This window comes from Coffea arabica, chromosome 1c, assembly GCF_036785885.1.
Source record: "Coffea arabica cultivar ET-39 chromosome 1c, Coffea Arabica ET-39 HiFi, whole genome shotgun sequence".
NCBI classification, from domain to species: Eukaryota; Viridiplantae; Streptophyta; class Magnoliopsida; order Gentianales; family Rubiaceae; genus Coffea; species Coffea arabica.
The window spans coordinates 56735749-56760099 of record NC_092310.1 but is presented as its reverse complement, the minus strand read 5'-3'; the positions used below and the strand labels follow the sequence as shown (position 1 = coordinate 56760099).

Genomic DNA, 24351 nt, shown 5'->3' with positions numbered 1-24351 from the left:
TTTTTTTTCCCCAGGCTCCAAACATCGCTTCAGGGAGGGGTTTGGATGGAGGAAATTCCAGTCAGGCTGATTTTTTTTTATAATAAATAAGCAGGGTCCTCATTCTCAACTGTCCCGACAAGTTCGAGCTTAGGCAACTTCTATGAACGGATGGAAATCAATTTGGCATCTCATTTTTACTCATCCTTTCTGTTATCTTTCTCCACAAGACATTGGAACGCGTGATTTCTTCCTAGTACGGTTATGATACGTCAAATTTCGAGGAGTAAATCTTATTTTAGGTCAGTATTTTTGTTAAATTTGAAGGAGTGAATCTTATTATCGTTCAATGAAATATAAAAAATATGATTATTTTTGTTTGACAATAAAAGTTTAGGTAAGTTCAATATTAATCATCAATACAGATCAAATAACACAATATTTTAGAACTATAATTTTTTTTTTCGGAGACGACAACAATTGTATAACTTAATTTATTCTACACTAAGGAGGAGGGGGCGGACCTAAGGTGGCCCAGAGATAATCCGGAAGGGACTGAATCACCACCAGACAAAACGAGTGCACAACACACTCGCCTGAATTTTTTGAAGCAAACTACTTAAATGTGACATTTTGATGGGACCAAGCTAGATGGTGGCCACCAGCCCAAAGGCGGGTGATTATTTTAGGACCATAACTTGTTTATACAATTTGTTATGGATCACCTTTGTTTGGATTGTCCTTTATTTTCCCAAATATATTTGCTTACGTCATCATTACAATTTCCAATACACATTTTTACCTTTTCAATTACCTTTTTATCTCACATACATCACATCATAAAAAGTGTTACAGTAAAAATATCTCAAATAACTTACAATCCAAACAAACCTTTATGAAGGAGCGATCTGTTTTTACTAAATGAACTAATTTGTGTTGACAGAAAAAAAAAAAAGATATTAACAAGAGTGGCTGTTATTTTAATCTTGTTTTTATTATGAAAAATACAAAAAATGACGTCATTTTAGCTTTTACACATAACTGCTACTCTATGGTTCTGTATTGCCTGGCTTTGGCGTTATATTTGCGGGCCCCAGGCATATACCTTCCGCATAATTCATAAAAAATGCCAGCTCGGCAAGTTCATATTAAACATTCTAATCGTTCCTTAAGCCAAGAATCCAACTAACCGCCCGACACGGAAGTTCTCCATCCCCATATCTTTCCTATTCTACTGATCGATCAAATTAGGGTTAAAGCTTAACAATTGATTAATGGACGATGGAGTCCCTGCACCAGAAAGTGGAGTCGTGGATCAGGGACCAGAGGACGAAGATCTTAAAAGTGACGTGGCCCCCGCAGTGGCAGTGGCCGCTGGTGGTGAAGTGGCCGTGGACGCACGGGAGGGAACAGCGGAGGCGTCTTCAGGAAGAAGTCGAGCGAAGAAAAAAGCAGCTTCAGGATCTCTGTTACGCCGTTAAAGCGGAATCCGTCTCCGATTTGCAGGAGATTTTGTGCTGCATGGTGCTGTCCGAGTGTGTCTACAAGGTTTGTTCCCTCTCTTACGCTTTTGAAAATGAATACATTACTGGCTGAAAATTGGAAGGACTCTTCTGTATTTTTATTAGGTAAATTTGGCCTTGGTCATCTAACACGCGGGGAATAATTGAATGTTAAACACTAGGGGAATGTTAGCTTTGAAGTTCTTGTTTGGTAAGTTGTGACTGAGTGAACTTCGAATGAGGAAAGTAGTACCTTAGGGGGAAAAAAAGGGAAAGGGTTCAGACCTGAAACATTAAGTGGTCCAACTACATTCTTCGGATGCTCAAACTAACTATGGACGGACAATGTGATTAATCTTTCATATTTCTGGAAAAATACGGCGTCTTTTCAAGCAAGTGGAGCTAGAACTAGAAGACTATGGGTGGAGATAATGGCATTTGCATGCAATGCTTCTTTCTGCTCCTTAATACTAACCTTTTTGGGAAATAACTTTTGATTGAAGCAACACTAACAAAGTTGATGTGCATGGTTGCATTTTTTTTTTTTTTTGCTTTGTTAAAATTAAATGTCAAAAGCTTTTAGCTTTTCTAGTTAAGGTGGCAGGGTTTTAAATGATTTTGGTGAAAAAGAATATTGGGTTTAAAAGTAACAAATGAGCTATGCACTTATTTGAGCCTGGTGTTTTGTGTAGATTTTGTTTGTCCCAACCTCTATGTTTGTAGCCATCTTGTAACTTATACACTCTTCTCAATTTTTCTTTGTGAACAGAGACCTGCTAGTGAGTTGGTCCGGGCGGTAAATATATTCAAGGCCGACTTTGGAGGACAAGTTATTTCTTTGGAGCGTGTCCAACCCTCAGCAGACCATGTTCCTCACAGGTAATTTGGTAATTTGTAACAAAAATAGGAATTGGATTCTCCTTGTCTGAATTTGGATGACTTAGGGAGAGTGCAAATTTGTTCTTTGAAAGGGATTGAGAAGCCTCAATGTACTATCAGTTTTTGCCACTGAATCTCTCTCTCTCTCTCTCTCTCTCACACACACACACAGACACACTCATTTTTTACTGAATTGCATACATGCATAGTTGAAAATTTCATCCTGAGCAGTTGTTTCCTTGCATTGTTCTATATTTGTATACTCAAAATTTGCTATATCAATGAAGTTGATAATGTAATTTGCCGTGGCTAAAGATAAAGTGACAGAAAGAAACACATTAGTTACTGTAGTTTTGCGTATAATTCAGTGCTGATTGAAGACCTTTAGCTTTTCTTTAAGTTTTATTTGATTGTGGGGGTATGACTTCAACTCTAAAGGTGCCTTGTTAAGACGTATGGAATTTTTTTTAATATCTGTAAGTTGTTTGCAGTCTGTTCCGAGTTTTTGATTAATATTAAAGGTAAAGCTTTAGATTTTGGATATTGTCAAATGTGATTTCACTGTATGACGTTGTCATCTGGTTCAGTTCAGCTAACTTAGGCAACAATTGTTGTGTTTTGAAACAGTGAATATGAAATTGTTTTTGTCTATGAATCTGTAGAAGTAGTTGATACTTTGTTTGAAGGTTCTGTTAGGGAAACTTTATTGAGGATCACTTTATGGAATATAAAGTGCTTATAACTTTTTCGGGTATGGCCTTTCTTTTTCCAGTTATTTGGAAGATTGAAATAGTTGACAGGTTGGCTAGTAAATGAAAATGAGACACCAGGTCATTTCTGTTGATGAGAAAAGTATCTTGCTGGCTTTGGTTTACCCATGATACTAGTCATTTAAGTCAAATCCAATTGGTCTCTTGGATGTTTGACTTTCAATGTGTTGGTGTAAACTGAATTTACTTCTCTGCCTATTTTGCTATCTGATAAATTTGTTTGTGCATTATGGGCCTCCTTGGAAGTGATTTTCTACCACTCTCCTCCTTTGTTCATGATTTTATTGTGCACTTCTGAATCTGTAGTCAATTTCTATAACTTGGTTGCGGCAATTTTCTTTTCGTAGGTATCTATTGGCAGAAGCTGGAGATACATTATTTGCTTCATTTGTTGGAACTAAGCAGTATAAGTAAGAATTACATGCTAGATCTTGTTCAAGTTTGTTTATTTATAAATTTTTATATTTCAAAAATACTGTCTTTATTATATTATATTTCTTTTCCCCCTTTCCTGTTACAAAGGGATGTCATCGCTGATGCAAATATATTTCAAGGTGCCATATTTCATGAGGATAATGTGGAAGACACTAATGGGATAGGATCCTCTGAGTCAGCTGAGTTTAGCAGTCAGAAGAGCAATGGGGAGAATTTTTCAAAACTTGTGGAGCCCATGCCTAAGCAGACAACACCTAGCCTTAAACCTGCTGCTCACCGGGTACAAACGAAGAGTTGATACCCCATATTCTTTTCAATGACAAGTTGTACACTGTTCTATCAGGTTTTGCAGCGTTGCTAGTTCTTGTATCATTAATTCAAGAGTTTCCCTTTTTCTCTGAAAATTGTCGGTAGGGATTTATGGCTCGTGCTAAAGGGATACCTGCACTGGAGTTGTATAGGCTTGCTCAGAAAAAGAAAAGAAAACTTGTTCTCTGTGGACATTCACTTGGTGGGGCGGTAAGTCTTGCCAATCCATTGTTCATACAGTGGCTACTATTGTTTATTAATTTCCCCTGAATACTATTGGTTGAGATGTTATTTCAAATAGGTAGCTGCTTTAGCCACACTTGCCATTTTGCGGGTCTTTGCTGTTTCATTAAAAGAACATGAGAAAATTCAAGTGAAGTGTATTACATTCTCCCAGCCTCCTGTAGGAAATGCGGCTTTAAGAGAGTAAGTTAATTATTGTTTTACACTTATTAGCACAAATAGTCGCTAACAGCTGTCACATGTTCCTTTCAGCTATGTACATAGGAAAGGATGGAAGCACTATTTCAAAACGTACTGTATTCCAGAGGATCTTGTGCCGCGTATTCTATCTCCTGCATATTTTCATCATTACAATAGCGCACAACCTGTCCAAACGCCTTCAGATGTTGGAACTTCATTACTGATGTCAAAACCTGGGGAAAGGTTTGAAAAGCAAAAATCAGAAAAAACAAAAGACAGTGAAAGCGAAAAGTTGGTTCTGGGTTTGGGGCCTGTGCAGAATTCTTTTTGGCGGCTTTCAAGACTTGTCCCAGTAGATAGTGTTAGAAGACACTTGTTTCCTTATGGAGCAAAGAAAGATGATTCTGCTGACAAATCTGTAACTGTTAATTCCAGTATTTCGTCTACAATTGGCGATGTAGTTGTTCCCCCTCAATCTCTTGAAATACAAGAGGATTCTGATGTCATCTCTCTTCGGCCATTATCTGAGCCCGATGATGAGGCTATTGGTGAAGTCAAAACTGGAAAATCATTGGGCAAAAGTAGTAAACCTGATGGGAACAAGAGACCTTGGCAGAAAATTCCAGCCTTACCTTCATATGTTCCTTTTGGTCAGGTATGTACCTAAACTGTTTTGCTAATTGCTATTAGACTTTCCTTGTGACAGTCGAGCAGGTTAGCTAGAAAATGGACAGTGGAAAGTGGAGGAGAGATTTTCTCTTTTTTGGTCAAGAATGAAAATCGAGAGTAAGAAAATAGTGAGCCTAATATTTAATATTTTAAGGTCTGGTTGGTTGGAAGATTGTGGCACCTCATTAACTGACCTAGTTCCTAGTACTAGTACCAATTCCTTCCTCTTTTACTGAGCTGTTGCTGCAGCAAACCAACAAGAAGAAGCCCAGATCAGTTATATATTAGTCAAACTTTTAGATGATACAATTAGAAGTGAATTGCTAATAATATACAAGGAGAGTGTGGTGTATGAGTGTATCCTTCCATCATGGTGGTCAGCCGATTGCAGTAGGAAGAGGGGGTGAAAAGAGGGGAAGAGGAAGTTGAAATGGAAGGCATTCTATTTTAAGTTGCTTCAATACTTAATTCAATTTAAGAAGGTCATGAAAGAATTTAAAAACTTTCATATTTAGGAGTTCCTCTCACTGCATGTTTTTTTTCCTTTATTTTCTTTTCAGTACAGAGAAAGCTTTATAATACTCACATAGCATTGTGTCACTCCAAGCTTTCTAATGCTTCAGCCCTTTGTCTTCATTTTCTTTTTACACCTAATGTTAAGTCGAAACTCAGTTTTAAGTTTTAGATATTCGTTGATCTGAAAGAATTATTTGTTCTTGACATTTTTAAAAGAAGAGTGAGTCACAACAATGTTTAAGACTTTCTCAACAGTGAGATTCATGACTATGATTTACAAAATTGATAGGATGAACTGGTGGAAATCATAATAAACTTCTGCCAGTTTTTTCATGTGACCCGTTGACCTTGTATGTAGACTTTATGTCGGATGTTAATTGCACAATCTTTGTTGAATCTTGATGAATGCTTGAATTTAATTTTGTGTCTAAGGTACTCTTTTTAGGAATAAATTCAAACGCGAGTTTGTGCAGTGTGAGTCGTATTTTATTGATATTACTTTTTTAACTTCAACTCTAGTTTCGGTCTCATGATGCCTGTGTAGTGCCATCCTGCTCTTAAGTTGAGTGCTGAATGAAAAGAATATGTTGGATCTCTAAATCTTTACACTTATCAGATGCTTATAGTGCATTGCTTGACATACTTACCTGATAATGTAACTGTGACAGCTCTATCTATTGGGGAATTCATCAGTGGAATCACTATCTAGCGCAGAATACTCTAAGCTGACATCAGTATGGCCTTCACTTCCTTATTCATTTAACCTTTAGTTTTTGAAACTCTGGTACCTATCCTTATTGCGGAATTTGCCTTTGGAAGACAGTTCACGATTTCTGAGAATGATTTTTCTTTTACTGGTTTTAGTAGCTCTTATTTTTTTGCTTTCTTATGGCCAAGACATTTTCAGGTCAGATCTGTGATTGCCGAAGTGAGGGAAAGATTTCAATCACATTCAATGAGGTCATACAGAGCCAGATTTCTGAGGTAATAGCTATATTGTATTCGTTTTGTATGTGTTTGGTCCTTTAAGTGGTGAAAGCTTACCGATCTCTTGCTGCTACTTGTATGTTTGGATTTAAATATTTCATCAATCTTGTTGCCTTGTTAAAGTTTAATTACAATGCCCTCTATATAGTATATTATGCTTGAAAAGTCTTCAGCTCTGGAATGTGATACATGAAGGTCAATATTTTTTCTGCTTGTCTAGATTTTGTTTTGGACCTCTATTTTGGGAGACTTGCTAATGTGTTTGAATACCAATTTGCCAAATATTATTTAATTGGAGCTGTACTAAAGTTGAGTTATGAAGTTGATGTATTACATGTTTACAACATCCTGTAATCTAGTTTTGAACTTAAATTGTATGGGAATACTTTGTGTATTAGTCATGTATGGTTTCCTCTTAGCAATTTCATCATTTTTTGAGAGTTCATGTTCACTATTACCTGCACATTTTGAAGAAAATAATTGTCCAGCTCTGTTGGAGACTGTTTCTGACCTTTTTATATAATGATTTTCCATGTCACTGGTCAAAGTTTCTAGTGACTTTTCATGATGTGAAACTTTCTTCTGTTATAGATTTGCTGTTACTCATCATGTAAAACTTTCTACTTTGGGTTTTGTTATCCTGATCTTCTTTTTCTCCACTTGCAGAATATATGAACTCTGCCTGAATGACAATGAGACATCTTTCTTGGGGATGGAGCAAGTCCAACAATTTTCCCATCTGCAGAAATGGTTAGGTATTTCTGCTGCTGGTACAGTTCAGCTTGGGCATATTGTTGAGACTCCAGTTATTCATGCAGCAACTTCAATAGCTCCCCTGGGATGGAATGGTATTCCATGTGACAAGAATGCAGATGCTTTGAAAGTAGATATTTCTGGTTATGGATTACATTTATGCACGTTGGTTAAAGCTCGAGTTGATGGCAAGTGGTATTTTCCTCTGTTCCATTCATAGGCCATTTTATCTTTGCATTTTTCCTTTTGACTCTTGTGTGAGTCTATTGTTTGGAGGCATTATGGGATTCTATCCTTAATATACCTCTGGTCCTAAGACTTGGTGTACTATTTACTCCTCCTATCACTAATTGCAGTAGTGGTAATGCTGCAGGTCAATTTATTTCTCTGCTTATCTAGCCATTTCCTGCCTTTCTTGCTGTTTTTCTGTGTAAAGAGATTATCTGCTGTGTGTGTATGATGGTAGGACTTTGAGCACAATAGTCTACAGACAAGGTGATGAATGAGTTACAGTCATGAAAGATGAAACTTGGGATATTGGGATGTAAATATGTTGAAGCCTTATGTCTGTTTGGGGTTTTGCTGTCATTTTGATCTGATAGGTTTTGTGTATATTGTAGTGAAGATATCATTTTAGCTCTTTTAAGATCATTATCTTCCTGCTATTTTCATGAATGAGACCTATTCAATATGTTATTAATATAAATGCATATCATCTGATCTTGTTGTTTTCTGCCATCTCTATATTCATTGATAGGAAATCTCTTAAACTTTAGTACTTTAATTTAGGTGCTCAACCAGAGTTGAATCTTTTCCTTCACCACCAGCCTATGCTCAGAGTCATGGATTACAGCCAGAGATACAGAAGATGAGAGTATTAGTTGGTCCTCCATTGAGACATCCACCAAAGCATCAGATGGTGGAGGGGTCATTAGTGCCCATTTTTCCTTCCCTTGATTCTACTTTTGATGATCTCAAGTTGAATCAGAATGTTTCTGCACTTGATGAGGGGAAATTCATTCGCCCTGATGGTTTAAATGATTTTATGATATTCTGCACAACTGATTTTTCTACTGTGTCCAAAGAGGTTCATGTTAGAACCCGTAGAGTACGTCTAATTGGCCTTGAGGTATTGCTTCATTATTATAGTTGAGATTCTAATATATCTGATTTTGTCAAACACCTGAATGTTTGTTGAGGTGATATTTTTGTATGTTCTGTAGGGTGCTGGTAAAACTTCGCTCCTAAATGCAATTTTGGAGCAAGGCAGAACTACTAACAATAGTAGTCCTGAAAATTTACATATAGAGGTTGATGTTCAAGAAGGTATTGCTGGTGGATTGTGGTACTCAGATTCAGCAGCAGTAAATTTGCAGGTTTTCTGTACAAAGAGATGATTTTCTGTGTTTACTTCAGTCTGGAGTATTATGTGCCTATGTTTGTGCTTGTGCTTGTTCTTTTTTTTTTTCCCCTATATCTCTCGTCGCATTGCTAGCTTGCAGTAAAATTTCATTTTGTACTCTAGAATTTTAGGTTTTACTCTCTGATCTATGTTGCAGAATTTAAATGAGGAGGCATCTGGGTTCAGGAACGAGCTTTGGAAGGGAATTCGCGATCTGAGTAAGAAAACAGATCTCATTGTTCTTGTGCATAACCTGTCTCACAGGATACCAAGATATAGCCATCCAGACTCATCGCAGCAACAACCTGCCGTTTCACTTCTTTTGGATGAGGCTAAATCTCTTGGAATACCTTGGCTCCTAGCCATAACAAACAAATTTTCTGTGAGTGCACACCAGCAAAAGGCGGCTATAGGTGCTGTTGTGAAAGCGTACCAGGCATCTCCTGTATCATCTTCAATTATTAATACATGTCCATATATCATGCCCAGTGCTGCAGGTGCTTCTCACTCTTGGGAATCTGGTGCCACAGATTCTGACAAAGCGGCGCTGTCTCGAAAGCTTTCTTTTGCTCCTATTAATCTTTCATGGAGACCTTTCCAGAAGAAAGCTGCCGTTCTCCCTGTGGAGGGTGTAGCTGCTTTTTGTCAGCTCATTCACCATGTGCTCCGGAACCATGAGGAAGCTGCTTTTGAGGTAGCCAATCTTTAGATCATCACTCCCTTCTTTCTATCTCTTTTGTTTATAGAAGCATAAATGGAGGTGTGGATCTGCATTTGTCCGCTCCAGGTGTTTATAATTGTTTCTTTGTATTATCAGTGAAATATAAAACATTCTAAATGTCTTTCCCCTTCTTGCAATTTGCAAGGAACTGGCACGAGACAGGCTTTTTGTGGAATTGGCACGTGCACGTGCGTTGGTAGCACAGTCAAACCAAGATGCTCGTGCTAAGGCAAACTCTCTCACTTCTGCAGCTGTCGGTGCTTCACTTGGCGCTGGTCTGGGCGTTGTGTTGGCTGTTGTGTTGGGTGCAGCATCTGCATTGCGGAAGCCATGAAATCTTCTCAACTAAAGTTTCTTGGGGCCTGTGCAGATTTTGTAGGTGTATAGAGTTAGATTTATAGATTGTATTCTCTTGTTATTGTTTGTGGAGGTGTAAAGTTATTTTCGTGAACTTATTGGCACATTACAATATGGTAATTTCATTTATCAATTTCTGATATTGTAATCTAAAATATTGATTCTCCGCCCTTCTGAGGTTTCTCACTGCTCTATACAGAGTAGAATATCACTGCCATTAAGGCTGGATCCTTGTTTATATTGGCCTTTGCTGGTGCCTGCACTTTTCTTGATCTCTCTTGCTCGTCGAGTTCACATCTTGTGTTTGCTCAGTGTTTCTGGCTCACGGGCGTTCGCAGTTGGAAATTATCAAGTTTCAGCCCTTGTTCGAAATTCAGTTTGTTGCCTTCGTATTTCGACTGTTGCCGTCACTTGCTAGGAGGGGAGCTCGGTCGGAGAAGGCGAAAGAGAGTAGTTAGTTATTGACTTGATGAGCGATCAAATCTAGGCGAAAGAGAGGGCTTCACGGGATACAAGATCATGTGAAACAAGCATACGGGGATGGCCACAAGTTTAGTGCAGATAAAATGATTTTATGACAGAGTCTGATTCAGCAGAAATGCATTTATTTACATCACGCGACACCTTTCAGAACCAGTAGCATTTTTCCATTACCATACTAGTGTTCATCGGCACACATAAAATTTAATGCAGACCCCAAAATTGCTAATGCGCCAAGAAACATTCCTCTTTGAGATTGAGATTTTAATGCTTTCACACAAACAACCCCAACCTAAGAGAGGATACTATCCATGTAACAAAAAAGGTGACCTCTTTGTGTTGGAGTCGCTCGCAACGCTTCAAAACAAAAACGATACGAATTACTTCCACACTCAAGAGATGTTCTCAGTTCAGAGAGAAATAATGCCGTCAAAAGCTTTTCAAAAATAATCAAAATCACCCCTTTTTCTCCGTACTGTTTCAGAGGAATTTAGAAGTAGAGTACAGCAGATTTCTCAGTGCGTATATGACACATAGATTTACATGCCGCAAAAAATAAATAAATTGCAACATGCTAATGTCGTTCATTTGTATCCTACAAATTTTGCCCATCGTGCATCCAGGACTACTCAACTCCATGACACTGAAGCCAATATCACAACACCATTCCAGAAGTAGAATCTTTTGTCACACTAAATCCCCAGAGGTTTCTCATGAGGACGCCCAACAAAAACACTCTAAACAGAGGCTTCAAAAGCACCTCTGCAGTGGACTCGCATGGACATAAAAAGTAAGAAAAGGAAATGAAACCTCCAATAGATATGGAAACTCATCTGGAGCAGCAAGAGGAAAAACTCTTGTTTTGCTTGGATAAGTCAATCCCATTTGCCAGGCTGACTCGATTGACGGATAATTCAGCTTTGTAGGAATCTGAGTTGAGAGTTTTCCTGCTAACATTGTTGTATATCTCTCGGATGACTATCTCGAAAGCAGCGTTTACATTAGTCGAGTTTAGTGCAGATGTCTCAATGAAGAATAATCCCTCCTCTTCTGCAAGACTCTTTCCCTCCTCCACGCTGACATCTCTAATGTCCTCCAAGTCACACTTGTTCCCAACCAGCATTCTCGCTACAGTGGTATCACAATGAGCTGCAAGATCGTCCAATCAGAAGTCAAAACTCATTAACCATTAGAGACCAGTCTTCATATGAATCTCTCTTCTTCTTCTTCTTCATCTCTCTTTTTTTTTGGTTGTGTGTTTAGGGGTTGGGTGGGTTGGGGGGGGGGGGAAGAGTATATTCATACTGAATCTTCATTCAGAAGCCTACACGTCAGAATTAAAAAAGAAGCAGAAGAGCTGCTCAACCACATGTATATTATCAACAGACATTTTTTTTGGCATCAAGAATGGATTAATGACTCTCAACCTATGGAAGGATGCATGATCAATTTTAGATGGGAAAGTAATTTCGTCTTACAATTAAAGGGGATAATAGCAGCTGATTGTTGACAAAAAATTAAAGGCATCCAAACAATCTACAAGCAAAACAAGAACTTTAAATGAAGCAGAAAAATAACCATATACCTAAAAAATACAAAATAAAAATGAAAAGAAAGAAAAATAGCCATCTGAGTCTCACAGACTAAAAAAAATGCTGAATTTTAACTTTGATGCTCTAAATGCAATTTGTGCAACTTTTTCAGGGGTTTCATTCTTCATCATTTGGTTTTCCTCTTTCAGGGTCCATGAGGTGATTGAAGATAGTACACAAAAAGCTTTCTCATGGTTAACCTGAGACACGATCAGCATGCCTTAATATATCAACTCAATTGTTTATCATCAAAATCCTGCTGCAGCATGTTTGTCATGCTTATTGCAACACTTTGCTAAGAAAATACCATCTCCAAATGTACCTCTGAAATGTATTTATTTATGGGAGGTCAAGTTATAGGACTAGTTATCTTCTTGGAGCGAAGGTCCTTGGTTCTTGCATTAGTGATTTATTCTTAAACACAGAACAAAAGACGAGGCAAGCAGATATGTTTACCATCTGTTTTCAACGGCACAGAAACATGATAAACTTCTTCTACTTGCAAGAAGCATCAAATTCAGGGGACCTGGCACTGTTCACAGCTTTGCTTATCATCCAAAATTAATATAAGTAGCATAGCATTTTGGGTTGACTAGAATCACTTAGCAATTTTGCTAAATCTACTCCAATATCAGAATTAGCAGCAAAAAAGTTGAACATAAATCTCTAATTCAGAAGACGATAACAGATTTAATTCTACAATTTTATCTCAGAAAACTAATACTATATCTTGAATTGATTAACCAACTATCCAAAAATGAAAAGCAACCGATAAAAGATAAAAATAGCGTAAAAGGTTGAAAAGAAGAATATTAAGACTAGTAGCCTCAGATTGGATCCAGACCCCCACAAAAAGATAAAACCTTTAGCCACTTCCCAACTCCTAAATGCAGAATATGAGTTAACAAAAACACTACAATGCTCAGATGTAAACGGAGACTCAACAAAGATTGAACCTTTAGCCATTTCCAGAATCACCGGGAAAAAAATAGCTACAATCTCACAAATCCCATAAAAAAATCAAAACGCTTACTATTGAGCTCATCCAGCCATCGTTTGGTACTCTCGAAAGTTGTTTTCCTGCTGATATCATAGACAATGAGGGCCCCAACAGCGCCTCTATAGTAAGCAGAAGTGACAGCCCTGAAACGTTCTTGGCCAGCAGTGTCCCAAACTTGGGCCTTAATTTCCTTGCCATCAACTTCAACCACCTGGGTCTGAAACTCCACCCCAATGGTGGCCTTGGAATTATGGTCAAATTCATCTCTTGCAAAGCGGGAGAGCAAGTTGGATTTGCCCACTGCTGAGTCCCCAATCACTACAATCTTGAAGAGATACTCCTCTCCTTCTTCTTCGGCCATCTTCTTGCTTTCGTTGGTCGGGAACTCGGGGGCGGTGGAGGGTTTTTTTTCTTCTTGTTTGAGGAGAGCAAAAGGAGGAGACGTCCGGCTTGTGAGAGAGAGAAGAAGCGAGGGTTGACAAGCTGGGAGAATGGGAATGGGAGGAAATAAAGGTTGGGAGTTTTTAAGTTCTTTAACTTTACAGTGAGGTTTTTTTTTTTTTGCAGTGGAGTGAAGTTAGCAGGGATAAACTGCGTAATTGACGGATAAAGACATTTCTTTTTTGTGAAAAAAGGAAAAAGTTTTTTATTCCTCTTTGGTTGCAGTCTAAAATCTCAATATGTAAATCTAAAATTCTTCTCGATTATCGCCTACAAATTCATCTTAAAAGATATAAAAAGGCTAATAACACCCTACCCTTAATAAAGTCAGTCACGAGAGTTGGCTGAACGGAATTAGATTGCTGTTGCCTCTCATACAGACGGTGAATAAATGAATAAAGATGGGGTCTGGGGTTCTTGCTCTCCTAAAACATGCATGTTTTAAGACGCGAGAAACAGCTAAATGATGGGGTTATCCTGAGGGTAGGATGCAGGCGACAGATTAGAATGTTCGTTTGCAATTTTATACTGTGAGACAATACTGTAAGATCCAACACCTACTGGTCCGGGTGGAGAGTGGAGATGGAGTGGGAGCAGGCAGCCAGCTTCTAATCTTTATCCTGACAAGAAGATATTACGTTCAACTCAATATTTTATGATCAATGATTGATCACCGGAAATTGATAGAATCTGATACAGATGGGCAGTGAAGATGAAAACAGTAAACTGAAGCTAAACATTTGTCCAAATTATCCGCAGTTGCATACAAAGAAAGAATGGATGAATATTCCCTCAGTACAAGTCAGCTTTAGCGACTTGCACGAAGGGTCTGTTTGGTTGGATGTAAAATATTTTCCCTTGGAAAATGTTTTCAGTGCAAGTCATTTTCTAGGAAAATGATTTCATTTTCATAATTTTTCTGTGTTTAGTTAACCTATCGAAAATATTTTCTGAACCCATTTTCTAATGTTTGATGTAAATGTTCAAGATACTTTCCTACCGACCTTATGGTAATTACAAATATTTCCCATTTAATTATAATTTTACTTCACTCTTTGCCTTTAGAATTTGTGGTAATTACAAATATTTTTCATTTGATTATAATTTTACTTCATTCTTAACCTTAAAAAATTAGAATATTTGACTTTTTCACATAGTTCCATTCATGTTGTACTCTTTTACCAAACCTGATATTTCAAATATGCTACAAAGAATCAAGTGTTTGCTTTTGCAAACTTAAAAATGTATGTATAGATTAAGTTATTTGACATACTACTTAGTCACAACACAAGGAAAAACTCTTCCAACTCTATATTGACCCTTAACCCAACTCTCAGTAAATACTGGGAGTGTTTGGATATCTCAATTATTTCAAATAATATTTTGCTTGCATCACAAACACATTTCCCAACCTATCTTTTTATATTTCCAATCACCTTTTTATCTCACATACATCACATCATAAAAAATGCTACAGTAATTATTTCAAATAATATTTCAAATAATACCATATCCAAATTTGCAATTGGAAAAGGGACGTTTGCCGCATTTGAACGTTTGCTGATATAGTTAACAACCTTGTCATTGAAGCTGTCTCGCCTTGTCGCCAACCTTGCAAATTGACTTGCATTCACGGTCTCCTCACTAACATTTGATGGGGTTCTCGTTTTGTTCTTCACACCAGTAATATAATCAGAAAACACATCGCTGGCAGTGCTGCTATGCTCTGGTTGCTTGCCTTCTTGATCACCTGCAGCAGCACGGGCCCTCGGCTTTTTCTGCTCTTCTTTCGATGACGTGCGGGAGGGACATGGGGGCGGAGCAATGATTCCTTGACCGAGGCCTTGTATCACAATGATGCTTGCTGAAGCAGTCTTTTGCTGCTTGAGTTTCTCCTCCATTAAAGGAGAAACAGCTGGTCTGGCTTCTTTCTTTGAAGCAACTTTACCCAATCGGCCGTGAGACACCGGTATTGAGGTGCCCTCCTCCGGTTTAAAATTAAGATGGCCGGAAGGTTCAATCTTTGCCGGGCTGATTGTCGCTCTGCCGCTATTCTTGACGGAAGGTGGAGGCTTTGCCGTCTTTACTTTCTCTTCAGGCACCACCGTTGGCCCGAACTCAATAGGAATATGCACTTCTCCAGAGATTTTTACATCATTGGAATCTGACCTTGGATCACTCCCTTCGCCGGAAATGGAGGTTGTTGTTGGTGACCTCTCTGTCTCTTCCGATGTATAGCTCCTTGATCAAAAAGAGCCCACTGAGAGACGCTCAATTAAAAGAAAATAACTTTAGTAACTCGCGGGAGTAAGTTGTTTTCCGTCTTTTTTTAAGGAAAATTTTTTTCCCCCGCAAATATTTTTCCCACTTAATTAAGAGCCAAACAGCGGAAAATGTAGAAAATGTTTTTTGAAAAATATTTTATATCCAAACAAACACACCCTGTGAAAAATATTGAGCAGTAGAAAAGATGGAAGAGCCCACAAAACAAAAATAAACCTTGAAGAGCTGATGGCCAGAAAATGCCGATTTTCATCTTTGCTTCTCTAGAACTCAGGGCAAACTTGCCAATGCAAACTACCAATAATTGTATGCTTAAAAGTTATAACTATCAGCTCCTCCATATCCATTGGTCCTTGTGCAACTTTGAGGGGCTTATCTTTCAACATTGAAATTGAATAGCCACTAATGCGGACTCCAACCCCTGTCCCCACCCACTTGGCTTCCTTAGACGATTTCAATTGTTGAATTCGACTCCTGTTGCAGTGTGCGTGTGTGTGTGAGATATAATCTTCCACCGATCAGATTCAAGGTGTTTGGTGGGGACATTTTGGTCTGCCACATCATGCGCATATTTCAATGGATTTGCCCCAAGCTGAAGCAAGACTCTTCTTTTAATGTTGTAAGAAATTCTCTTGCTTAATTACGTGCCTAGCTCTTACGAGGGAACTTTTCTCAATTTGCCCTCTGGAGAAAAGTATATCCAGCTCCAGATGTTTCTGGATCCAAACATATCTTAATACAACTGGTCAGCGACCAGTGACAGCAAACGCTAATAATTGGATTCAGTCTCAGTGTCTAAAATGTCTTGGCAAGGTAGGGTTCTGAAGATGGGTAGCTTGCTAATTTTCGCAATAATGTTCGGCGACTAAATATATGATTGTTGAAGATCAAAAACTTGAGATCGTATTTAACCACCCTTAAAACGTAAAATTTTGGGGTTTCAAGTTGCCAAATTTTATTCGTTTCTTGATTTGCCAATAACGAATAAAATACTACTGTTTGGAAAGGTTTTTGTTTCCAAAAACTTTGAAGATTTGCACCAATTACTGCAGAAAGCCACCCTTCAGGCAGAAGAGGCGCGCCCGCGCGCGCGCGCTCTCTCTCTCTCTCTGGGTAACATTTCTAGAAGAATATAACTCGTCAACTTTTACCGGGACACGAATGGTGGCTCTAATTTGCTCTCCAAGTCAAAAATGTCTGCCAGCTTCATCATCCTCCACCAATTCAATCCAAGAGCTGGCCACCAAGATATTTGATTTACCCGATATAAATTAAGGGGGAGACCTGCTGGAGAGTGGACACCCAGCTTGACATTCAGTTACATATCATCAACTCACCATGGCTTCCTTTCATAAGCTTCTTCTCTTATTAACAGCACTTTGCATCTGCACAGCTGAATCCGCAGAGCTTTGGAGTCAGTTTTGCAATGACAATTCTCCAATAAACAGCACCCAGTTGTCAGCAAACATCGATAGCTTGTTGGCTGAATTGGTATCAGGAACTGTCCTGAATGGTTTCACCACCAGCTCCTACGGCAAAGCCAAAGACCAAGTCTTTGGCCTGGGACAATGCAGAGGAGATGTGAGCAACGAAGATTGCTCGAGCTGCATCAAAGATGCATCGAAACAAATTCGCAAACTTTGCCCGACTCAAGCTGATGCTCGAATTTGGTATGATTACTGTTTTCTAAGATATGAAACCGAGAAATTCTTCGGGCGCGTTGATACATCAATCGGGATATTCTTCTACAATGTTGAGAATGTAACCGATCCTGACTCTTTCAACAAAGAACTCGGAAAATTGTCGGATAAGATCAGTTCAGAGGCTGTTGCCCCTGGAAACAACGGGCTAGGGAGAGGAAAGAAAGAGTTGTCACCTTTTTTGACTCTATATGAATTGGTTCAATGCACAAGGGACCTCTCGCAGCTTTCTTGCGAACAGTGCTTGGCCATAGCAATCGGGGAATTCCCCACCTTCTGCAATAACAAGAAAGGATGCCGAGTTCTCTACAGTAGCTGCATCGTCCGTTATGAGTTATATCCGTTTTTCTTCCCTCTCGACCCAAAAGAGACCTTAGTCAATATGCCCATGAAGTACTACCACTCGTCCACAGTTATTAAGCCTTAAACGCATAACATATGCTTATTATACAGATTCAGTTCTTCACTGAATTTTGTGCTCAGTAATACTCAGTTTCTGTTCTGTGTCGTTGTCGACAAATCCTCGTATGGCATCGTTCTCGCATTCCATATATATATATATATGTATGTACACACTCAATAATCTACCATGTCATTGGCAGGATAACTGATGAATCCCAATAAGCAAATTGTCAGTGCTGGTTTGCCACCAACTTTTCGGTTTGTCGCGGCGGGCTATGCCACAACTTACCGGAGGGGAAAAGGATATATGCAATTTTTGAGAGAATGTTGGCGGTGATAATAGGATATATGATATTTTTTTTGAGGATTACTTTCAGTTAAAGGTTAAAGTTGGGATTTAGAACTCCGAGTCCGAATCCCTTTTTTCTCCCCGCTTTTTAAATCTTTATCACTTATAAATTTTTTTTCTAAGACACAAAAGTGCTGCTAGTTATTTAAAATGATTTAAGATCCGGTTGAAAATTATGTATCTTACTGTTGTTATGCCCTGAGTCCTGCACTCCGACTAAAACATTTTGTGTTAGACGCTCCAAGGCTTAAAAAAGAAGTACTCTGTGCTATTGTTCCCTAGAACCCATAAAAAAAAAAAAAGAAAATTAAAAAGGGTTGGAGAGAAAAGCATAGATGTAATTACATGGTATAAATACGGATACTCGAATAAAATCAAATGCCATCTAATTCCTTTTAATTTCATCAAACGCAAAAGCTGATAAACTTATATTCTACCGGGATTTAATCGATATGTTTATGGCAATATGCTTAATGACGTATTGATCTGGATGTAGGTAGGATACAACAAAACCTGTGTTTGGATTGCATTTTTTATGAAAAAATTACTGTAGCGATTTGATGTATGTGAGGGAAAAAGGTAATAGAGATATGTGATTACGGAAAACGACGTAATTTTTCGACGGAAAACAGCAATCCTAGAAAACAAAAGAGATGTAAAAGAACCTTAAAAGAAAAGGATATTTTAAGAAAACAAAAAGAGATTAAAAGTCGTCTGAAGTAAAGAAAAAGATTAATTTTTAAGTAATCTGTACTGAGACATTTGAAGGATGTTCGACTTGAAGCCTTTCGGATTACAAAAATTTGACACGGGAATTATAATTTGAAACTGCACTTGTTAAAACATTTAAATTACTATGTAAATACATGCATTCATATTTATTTATTGTACCTCTTACATTATGACGCTTTCCCTTAAATTAATTTTATTTTTTCCAAAAAAAAAATATTTAACATTTGAATCCTGTCCGGCAGAGTGGTATTCAGCACCTGCACAGTTATACTACTAATTTATAAGAGTTGCTTTCTAATTCGGGATTCAATCCCACGCACCTAAATTGATTGGGTTTCGTGCGCTTCTTCCTCCCGAAAATAGACCTACACGGGACGGGAGGAGAATAATGGAGAGCTCCTCCGACTGGGTCTTCTCTGGATTTGGAAGAAAGAAGATCAACGATGATATTAATATTTAATAATATTTAGTAGGCAATTAGCAGAATATTATTACGCTAGTGCAGTAAATTATTAGTATTTGAACAAATGCTTACGCGGTGGTAACTTAGTCTTGTAATCCCACAAGCGTTCCAATAATCAGGCGGTGTTATTGACTAGTTTTTTGTCTTTCGGTCTCAAATGCTTCATCCCCAGCTGCATGCAACCCGCGTCCAAATCCCATATTCCCCAGTTACATCCAACAAGAAATAGCTCTTTCCTTATTCAGTAGTATTTATGACTTGGATTAAGTCAAAATTCCTCTGAGGATAAGGTATACAGTTGGATTTTACATGGACAACAGTGTAAATTAAGTCAAAATTTATGACTGGGATCTTATTTAACACAAAGGGTATACAGTGGGATTTTGCATGGACAACAGTAATTAATTTTTGGGCTAGTAACTGTTGCACTCTAAATTTCATGCAATGCTATTCTCCACTCTACTAGTAGAATTTATTATTCATCTCAAGAACTCGTGTGGCCCTTTGAGAAATACTGTACTGGCTAGTGCTGCTTTACAAATGTTGGATTTAAAATATATATATAAAAAAAAAGAAAACAACAAAATTTTGCCACTAATCCATATTCTGTGGGCCTCTCTCTCTTTCGTTGAATTATGCAATAGTTGTTCATTTATTTGTTAGTATTATTATTATTTTCTGGATAGGATTTCCAGAAGATTGAATGGTTTACTTTGACCAGCAGCAAGTCAAGAAAATCTGCAGCTCCGGCTATTCTTGCCGTTTTTTTTTTCTAGGAATAGACAATTAGCTGGCAATAGAGACGCGCAAATGTTTTCTCCTATAAAAAATATAGCAGCATTGAGAAAGCAAATGCAAGTGAAAATTGCAACAACTGAAATCAGAAATATGGCTTTGTCTCGCTTTATTTTCTTGCTATTCCTCAGCAGCTGCATTTTTGCAGTCCTTGCAGACGTTAGTGTTGAGAACTGCAGTGACAATTCAACAATACCCACAGCCCAAATGTCCGCAAACATCGATAGCTTGGTGGCTGAACTAGCCTCGAGCACTTCTCAGAATCGCTTCAGCATCGCCACTTACGGCAAAGGTACAGACAAAGTCTACGGCTTGGGACAATGCAGAGGAGATGTGAACAGCACAGATTGCACAACCTGCATTCAAGATGCAGCCAAAAACATTCGCACAAATTGTCAAAACCAGACTGATGCCTGGCTTTGGCAGAATGATAACTGCATCCTAAGGTTTGACGACGACCAATTCTTTGGAAATGTTGATCCATCTAGCTTTGCCAACTTGTACAATAATGATCATCCACAACATCCCTCTGCTTTCAAGAAACAACTAGATGCTCTTATAAGCAAGGTCAGCTCTGAGGCTGTTGTGCCTGCAAATGAAGGGCTTGGCAGGGGAAAGAGTTTTAGTGTCGCGTCTAATGATACCATTTATGCCTTGACCCAGTGCACCAGGGATTTGTCCAGACATTCTTGCTCCGAGTGTCTGAATATAGCCATTGGCAACTTCCCCAAATTCTGCAACAATGAGAAAACTGTTGGATGTCGAGTCCTATATGGCAGCTGCTATGTTCGTTATGAAATATATCCGTTTTACTATCCTCTTGATTCGTAAGAGCGCTTGTCAGTGTAACAAGAAATAAAATCCTTCCAGGGTTCACCATACCCGGAACTATAATGTCATGTTAAAGGGGAGTCAAATAAAGAAACTGTATTCTGTATTGTATTAATCATCTCTCTCTGTATGTCTTACGTATGATTCACTGCATGTAATTTACATGTCTGCAAATAAATGGACAGCTTTATTGCCAGACAACACAAATATGTACAAAGAGTTCTTCATGCCTTTCGCTGGTCATCTGCTACAAACTTAGTGATTGCCGCTGCCATAGATTCTGGGGAAAGGAACAACGTCTTTGATATCATTGAGGCCAGTAGCATAAATAACTAATAAGTCGAGCGCCACACTGAAGCCAGAATGTTTGACTGTTCCCTGTCTGCGAAGATCCAAGTACCACTCGTATTCTCGGTTCGTCAAGCCCAGTTCTTTCATCCTGCACAATACATCCCGCCCAGTAACGTATGACATTGTCAAACCCAAGCATAACCCCACCGGGGGAAAAAAAAGATACATTCAGAAAGATAACAGGTAAATAAGTTTCAGGCTGACTATAAACTGGAGTGGTTAACATTATGAACCCCATAAGTATTACTATGTTTACTAATTAGAGGTGAAATCTAATTGACAAAGGACAGGGTTCTTCACCTTGGGCTTAACCAATCGAAGCGTTCCTCATTTTGGCTTCCTCGTATCACCGCTCCAACCTGAGTATAATTATTCTCAGCTAAGAAATGAAATAAATCTCTACTAGATTAAATTAAGTTCAACTCGAGACGAAGGATGGTTGACACCTTGCTGCACAAATTTCTAGTCATTTAAAGTTGTGTCCTAATCTTACCTTTGGCAAAATAACATCAAATGCAGCAACTGTTTTCCCATCATCATTTAGGCGCACATAGAAAGGCTTAATTTCTTTTGGTTGGTTGTAGATAATAACAGGCCTTTTATAGATCTCGTCTGCAAGATAACTGCAAAAATAATAAAAGGGACATGAAGTTTACCAATATGCAGTTCCATGGAAAAATATGAGTAACAACTGCCAGAAACTGTGTACCTTTCATGTTCTTCAGTTAAAGTAAAACCATATTCTGGTTTGGCTTCAAATTTCTTACCCGGCACCTGATTCAGAAAGTTGAGTCGGATTGTAGGATAAGTATGCTAAATGCCGAGAATAACAATTTTAGAATAGACAAACTGATAGATTGTACCTGTTTCAAAATTTCGACTGCTTCGGCGTATGTTATCTTTTCAAATGAGCCTGAAACAATTGATTGGAGGCGATCTACAAGAGTTTGCTCAATTCTCTTTGATAAAAATTTTTGGTCATCAGGACAATGATCCGAAATCCATTTGCATATGTATTTCAACAAGTCACCTGCACAGTCCATGGCATCCTTGATGATGCCATGGGAATGCAAAAGTTGCTATTGTTAATAACAACGGCAATAAGAAATAAACTAGGCAGCTGTAAAGCATATTGGAAGTGGGCAAAAATTGACCCAGAACAGATCAGTGGGAAAGAGAGAGAGAGAGAGAGAGAGAGAGAGAGAGAGAGAGAGAGAGAGAGAGAGAGAGCAAGATAACATCTTGGGGAAGAAAAGAAAAGTTATACTTCCAGTTCCGAGAAAGCCATTTCGAGCTCAACCATCCACATTTCAGCTAATAACCTCTTGGAATATTCCGACTCTTCAGCTTGAAATCTAGGTCCAAATGTGTAAACACTTCCAAGGGCACACGCATAGCTTTCTAAATGAAGGCGACCTGAAACTGTGAGATATGCCGGGCGAGAGAAAAAATCTTCAGAGAAATTGAGCTTCTCTGTTCTTAGTGATGTTTCAGATTTTGCCTTCTCTCTTGCTTCCAACTGTGCCACAAGTTCATTTGTTTTTCTCAGATCCTGCACTGCAGCAACTAGAGCTTCCTTATTGCTTTCACTCCTCTTCAGTTCTTCAACTTGTCTGTTTTTTTCCTTGATAGAAGCCTTGATATTATCAAGGCTGACACCGGCAGTATTATCCACAATATTTTGGCCCTGTACTGTTTCTTTGTTAAAAAGAGTTGTCACTTGAAATTTCTTGCTAAATCCTCCAGTGTCCATGGATGTAATTATGGGCACTTGCACGTAAAGAAACCCATGATTCTGGAAGAAGGTATGAGTTGCTTGAGTGAAAGCATTATTGATTCGTGTTATAGATGCAACCTGCAATATTTCCAACAAATTACTCAAAATTTAAAAATTGGAGCGTCACAATATCAAGGCAAAAGCGGTCCTAACTCCTAAGTGGAAAATCTGGTCCTCATTTAGTGATTGTAAAGAATGTGTCAACCCATTTATAAGATGAACAACTATTTCTCTTGAATGATGTATGGCCAGGAAATGCTGCTATTTGTCGCCGCTGAAACTTTACTAATATTCTGATTATTTGGCTGATTCCATGTTTAATTTTTCCATAACTTTGTTTCCAACTATAAACAACCAGATCTCATAGTCTATGTGGATTGGACTTAAAAATTTTCCTTGTGGTTGCCATGCCCTTTGATTGATCGAGGGATAAAGTCCCAAATTCCATCTAAACCCAATAATTTATGGTAAAGCTCGAAGGCAATGAGCACAACGAAAGGCAAGTATTTACCGTAGTTGTCCGAGGCCGAATGTGGGAATGATCTCTTAACATTTCCAGGGGCAAACGTTTCCTGGACAAAGGATACCTGCTGTCCGGATCAACAATCCCCACATGTAGAAGTTGCTCGACTTTGAGCTCAACGACATGCTTCCCCCGCAAAAATAGCTGCTGCAATATACCTTTTGCTAGTATGCTAGTTCCAGTAGGCATGATTTGGCTTGGAGAAGCTAAAGCTGAGTCCACCGCAACCTAAAAGAGAGCACATACACCCAAAAAAAAAGAAGATATATTTACCCAAAAAAAAAAAAAAAAAAAAAAGCAAAAGGGAGGGTCTCATTCTACGGAAATCATGTAAAATCGAGTTCGAAAGGAGCTTGTGTTGAACACTATCTACGTAAAAACAGAGGAATTTATAATTTACTTACCTGAAGAGTTCGTACACAAGATCCATCACTAATTTTCAGAACCGAAGTTGAAGGTTGCGGTGGTTTAGGAGTTACAGAATCCAACTTGTCACGAATCCGATGATCTCCGCTGCCTAAAACCTTAAAAATGGACCTGAGAAAAGGTATCCTAGACTGTATAAGTTCCACACAACTCGCATCTTTGGGTCCAACGGCATCAGTATCTACCGTACTAGGAGGGTCTTTCTTAATCTCCCTAGAGGACTTAACCCATCCACCAATGACTACTCTCCGTCCAAGCAGCCCCGCTCCTCCATCATCCCTGCCGACAATATCTTTCAAGATGACCCGTTTAGAGTACTTGAAAAGGGTCAGCTTCCGGGCATTTTCTGATTCCATTTTGGTGATAAAAAGCGTTCAATGAGTGGTGCTGAAAAAGAAGGTTGAAGATAATTAGTTTGCAATCAAGGTTGCTGCAGCTTGTTCTTCGGCTTGTAATGGTAAGATGTGTGGGGTTTGGTATATATATGGTGGTGGAGGAATAAGA

At 38.5% G+C, this 24351-nt stretch overlaps 5 protein-coding genes across 7 annotated transcripts; 3 read left to right on the top strand and 2 right to left on the bottom strand.

The window, feature by feature from the left end:
* The first annotated feature begins 1133 nt into the window (after nt 1-1133).
* On the top strand, nt 1134-9940 carry LOC113732444 (uncharacterized). 3 transcript variants are annotated; one of them, XM_027258203.2, is made up of 14 exons: nt 1134-1527; nt 2251-2360; nt 3478-3540; nt 3653-3845; nt 3980-4084; nt 4176-4300; nt 4370-4952; nt 6151-6216; nt 6390-6466; nt 7136-7417; nt 8012-8351; nt 8446-8598; nt 8782-9318; nt 9491-9940. In XM_027258203.2, the coding sequence occupies exons 1-14, from the start codon at nt 1261-1263 to the stop codon at nt 9677-9679; spliced, it is 3090 nt and encodes a 1029-aa protein (XP_027114004.1). In that variant the 5' UTR covers nt 1134-1260; the 3' UTR covers nt 9680-9940. The 3 variants fall into 3 exon arrangements, with proteins under 3 accessions (XP_027114004.1, XP_027114014.1, XP_071937079.1); XM_027258213.2 differs by having other exon boundaries at nt 1168-1527; nt 3685-3845; XM_072080978.1 differs by lacking the exon at nt 3478-3540 and having other exon boundaries at nt 1386-1527; nt 3685-3845.
* A 679-nt stretch (nt 9941-10619) lies between these two features.
* Nucleotides 10620-13320, bottom strand: LOC113732427 (ras-related protein RABA5b-like). Its single transcript, XM_027258175.2, has 2 exons — nt 12808-13320; nt 10620-11331 (listed from the first exon to the last, which is right to left on the bottom strand). Exons 1-2 carry the CDS (start codon nt 13133-13135, stop codon nt 11012-11014), a joined length of 648 nt encoding a protein of 215 aa, XP_027113976.1. The 5' UTR covers nt 13136-13320; the 3' UTR covers nt 10620-11011.
* A 3405-nt stretch (nt 13321-16725) lies between these two features.
* On the top strand, nt 16726-17718 carry LOC113732418 (cysteine-rich repeat secretory protein 55-like). The gene has a single exon (XM_027258165.2). The coding sequence runs from the start codon at nt 16837-16839 to the stop codon at nt 17623-17625; it is 789 nt and encodes a 262-aa protein (XP_027113966.1). The 5' UTR covers nt 16726-16836; the 3' UTR covers nt 17626-17718.
* A 2285-nt stretch (nt 17719-20003) lies between these two features.
* Nucleotides 20004-20885, top strand: LOC113732413 (cysteine-rich repeat secretory protein 55-like). Its single transcript, XM_027258152.2, has one exon. It carries the CDS (start codon nt 20033-20035, stop codon nt 20768-20770), a length of 738 nt encoding a protein of 245 aa, XP_027113953.1. The 5' UTR covers nt 20004-20032; the 3' UTR covers nt 20771-20885.
* Nucleotides 20857-24351, bottom strand: LOC113732405 (asparagine--tRNA ligase, cytoplasmic 2-like). Its single transcript, XM_027258140.2, has 8 exons — nt 23826-24351; nt 23410-23649; nt 22389-22976; nt 21985-22170; nt 21831-21895; nt 21615-21744; nt 21422-21480; nt 20857-21209 (listed from the first exon to the last, which is right to left on the bottom strand). The coding sequence occupies exons 1-8, from the start codon at nt 24201-24203 to the stop codon at nt 21026-21028; spliced, it is 1830 nt and encodes a 609-aa protein (XP_027113941.2). The 5' UTR covers nt 24204-24351; the 3' UTR covers nt 20857-21025.

Coding starts and splice junctions, on each gene's coding strand:
- LOC113732444 (XM_027258203.2), top strand. CDS start 1,261: ATGGAGTCCCTGCACCAGAAAGTGGAGTCGTGGATCAGGGACCAGAGG. Junction 4,301..4,369: donor GGAAATGCGGCTTTAAGAGA/GTAAGTTAATTA, acceptor TGTTCCTTTCAG/CTATGTACATAGGAAAGGAT. Junction 7,418..8,011: donor GCTCGAGTTGATGGCAAGTG/GTATTTTCCTCT, acceptor ACTTTAATTTAG/GTGCTCAACCAGAGTTGAAT.
- LOC113732427 (XM_027258175.2), bottom strand. CDS start 13,135: ATGGCCGAAGAAGAAGGAGAGGAGTATCTCTTCAAGATTGTAGTGATT. Junction 11,332..12,807: donor ATGGCTGGATGAGCTCAATA/GTAAGCGTTTTG, acceptor ACGATCTTGCAG/CTCATTGTGATACCACTGTA.
- LOC113732418 (XM_027258165.2), top strand. CDS start 16,837: ATGGCTTCCTTTCATAAGCTTCTTCTCTTATTAACAGCACTTTGCATC.
- LOC113732413 (XM_027258152.2), top strand. CDS start 20,033: ATGGCTTTGTCTCGCTTTATTTTCTTGCTATTCCTCAGCAGCTGCATT.
- LOC113732405 (XM_027258140.2), bottom strand. CDS start 24,203: ATGGAATCAGAAAATGCCCGGAAGCTGACCCTTTTCAAGTACTCTAAA. Junction 21,745..21,830: donor TTAACTGAAGAACATGAAAG/GTACACAGTTTC, acceptor TTATTTTTGCAG/TTATCTTGCAGACGAGATCT. Junction 21,210..21,421: donor TTCGATTGGTTAAGCCCAAG/GTGAAGAACCCT, acceptor TGTATTGTGCAG/GATGAAAGAACTGGGCTTGA.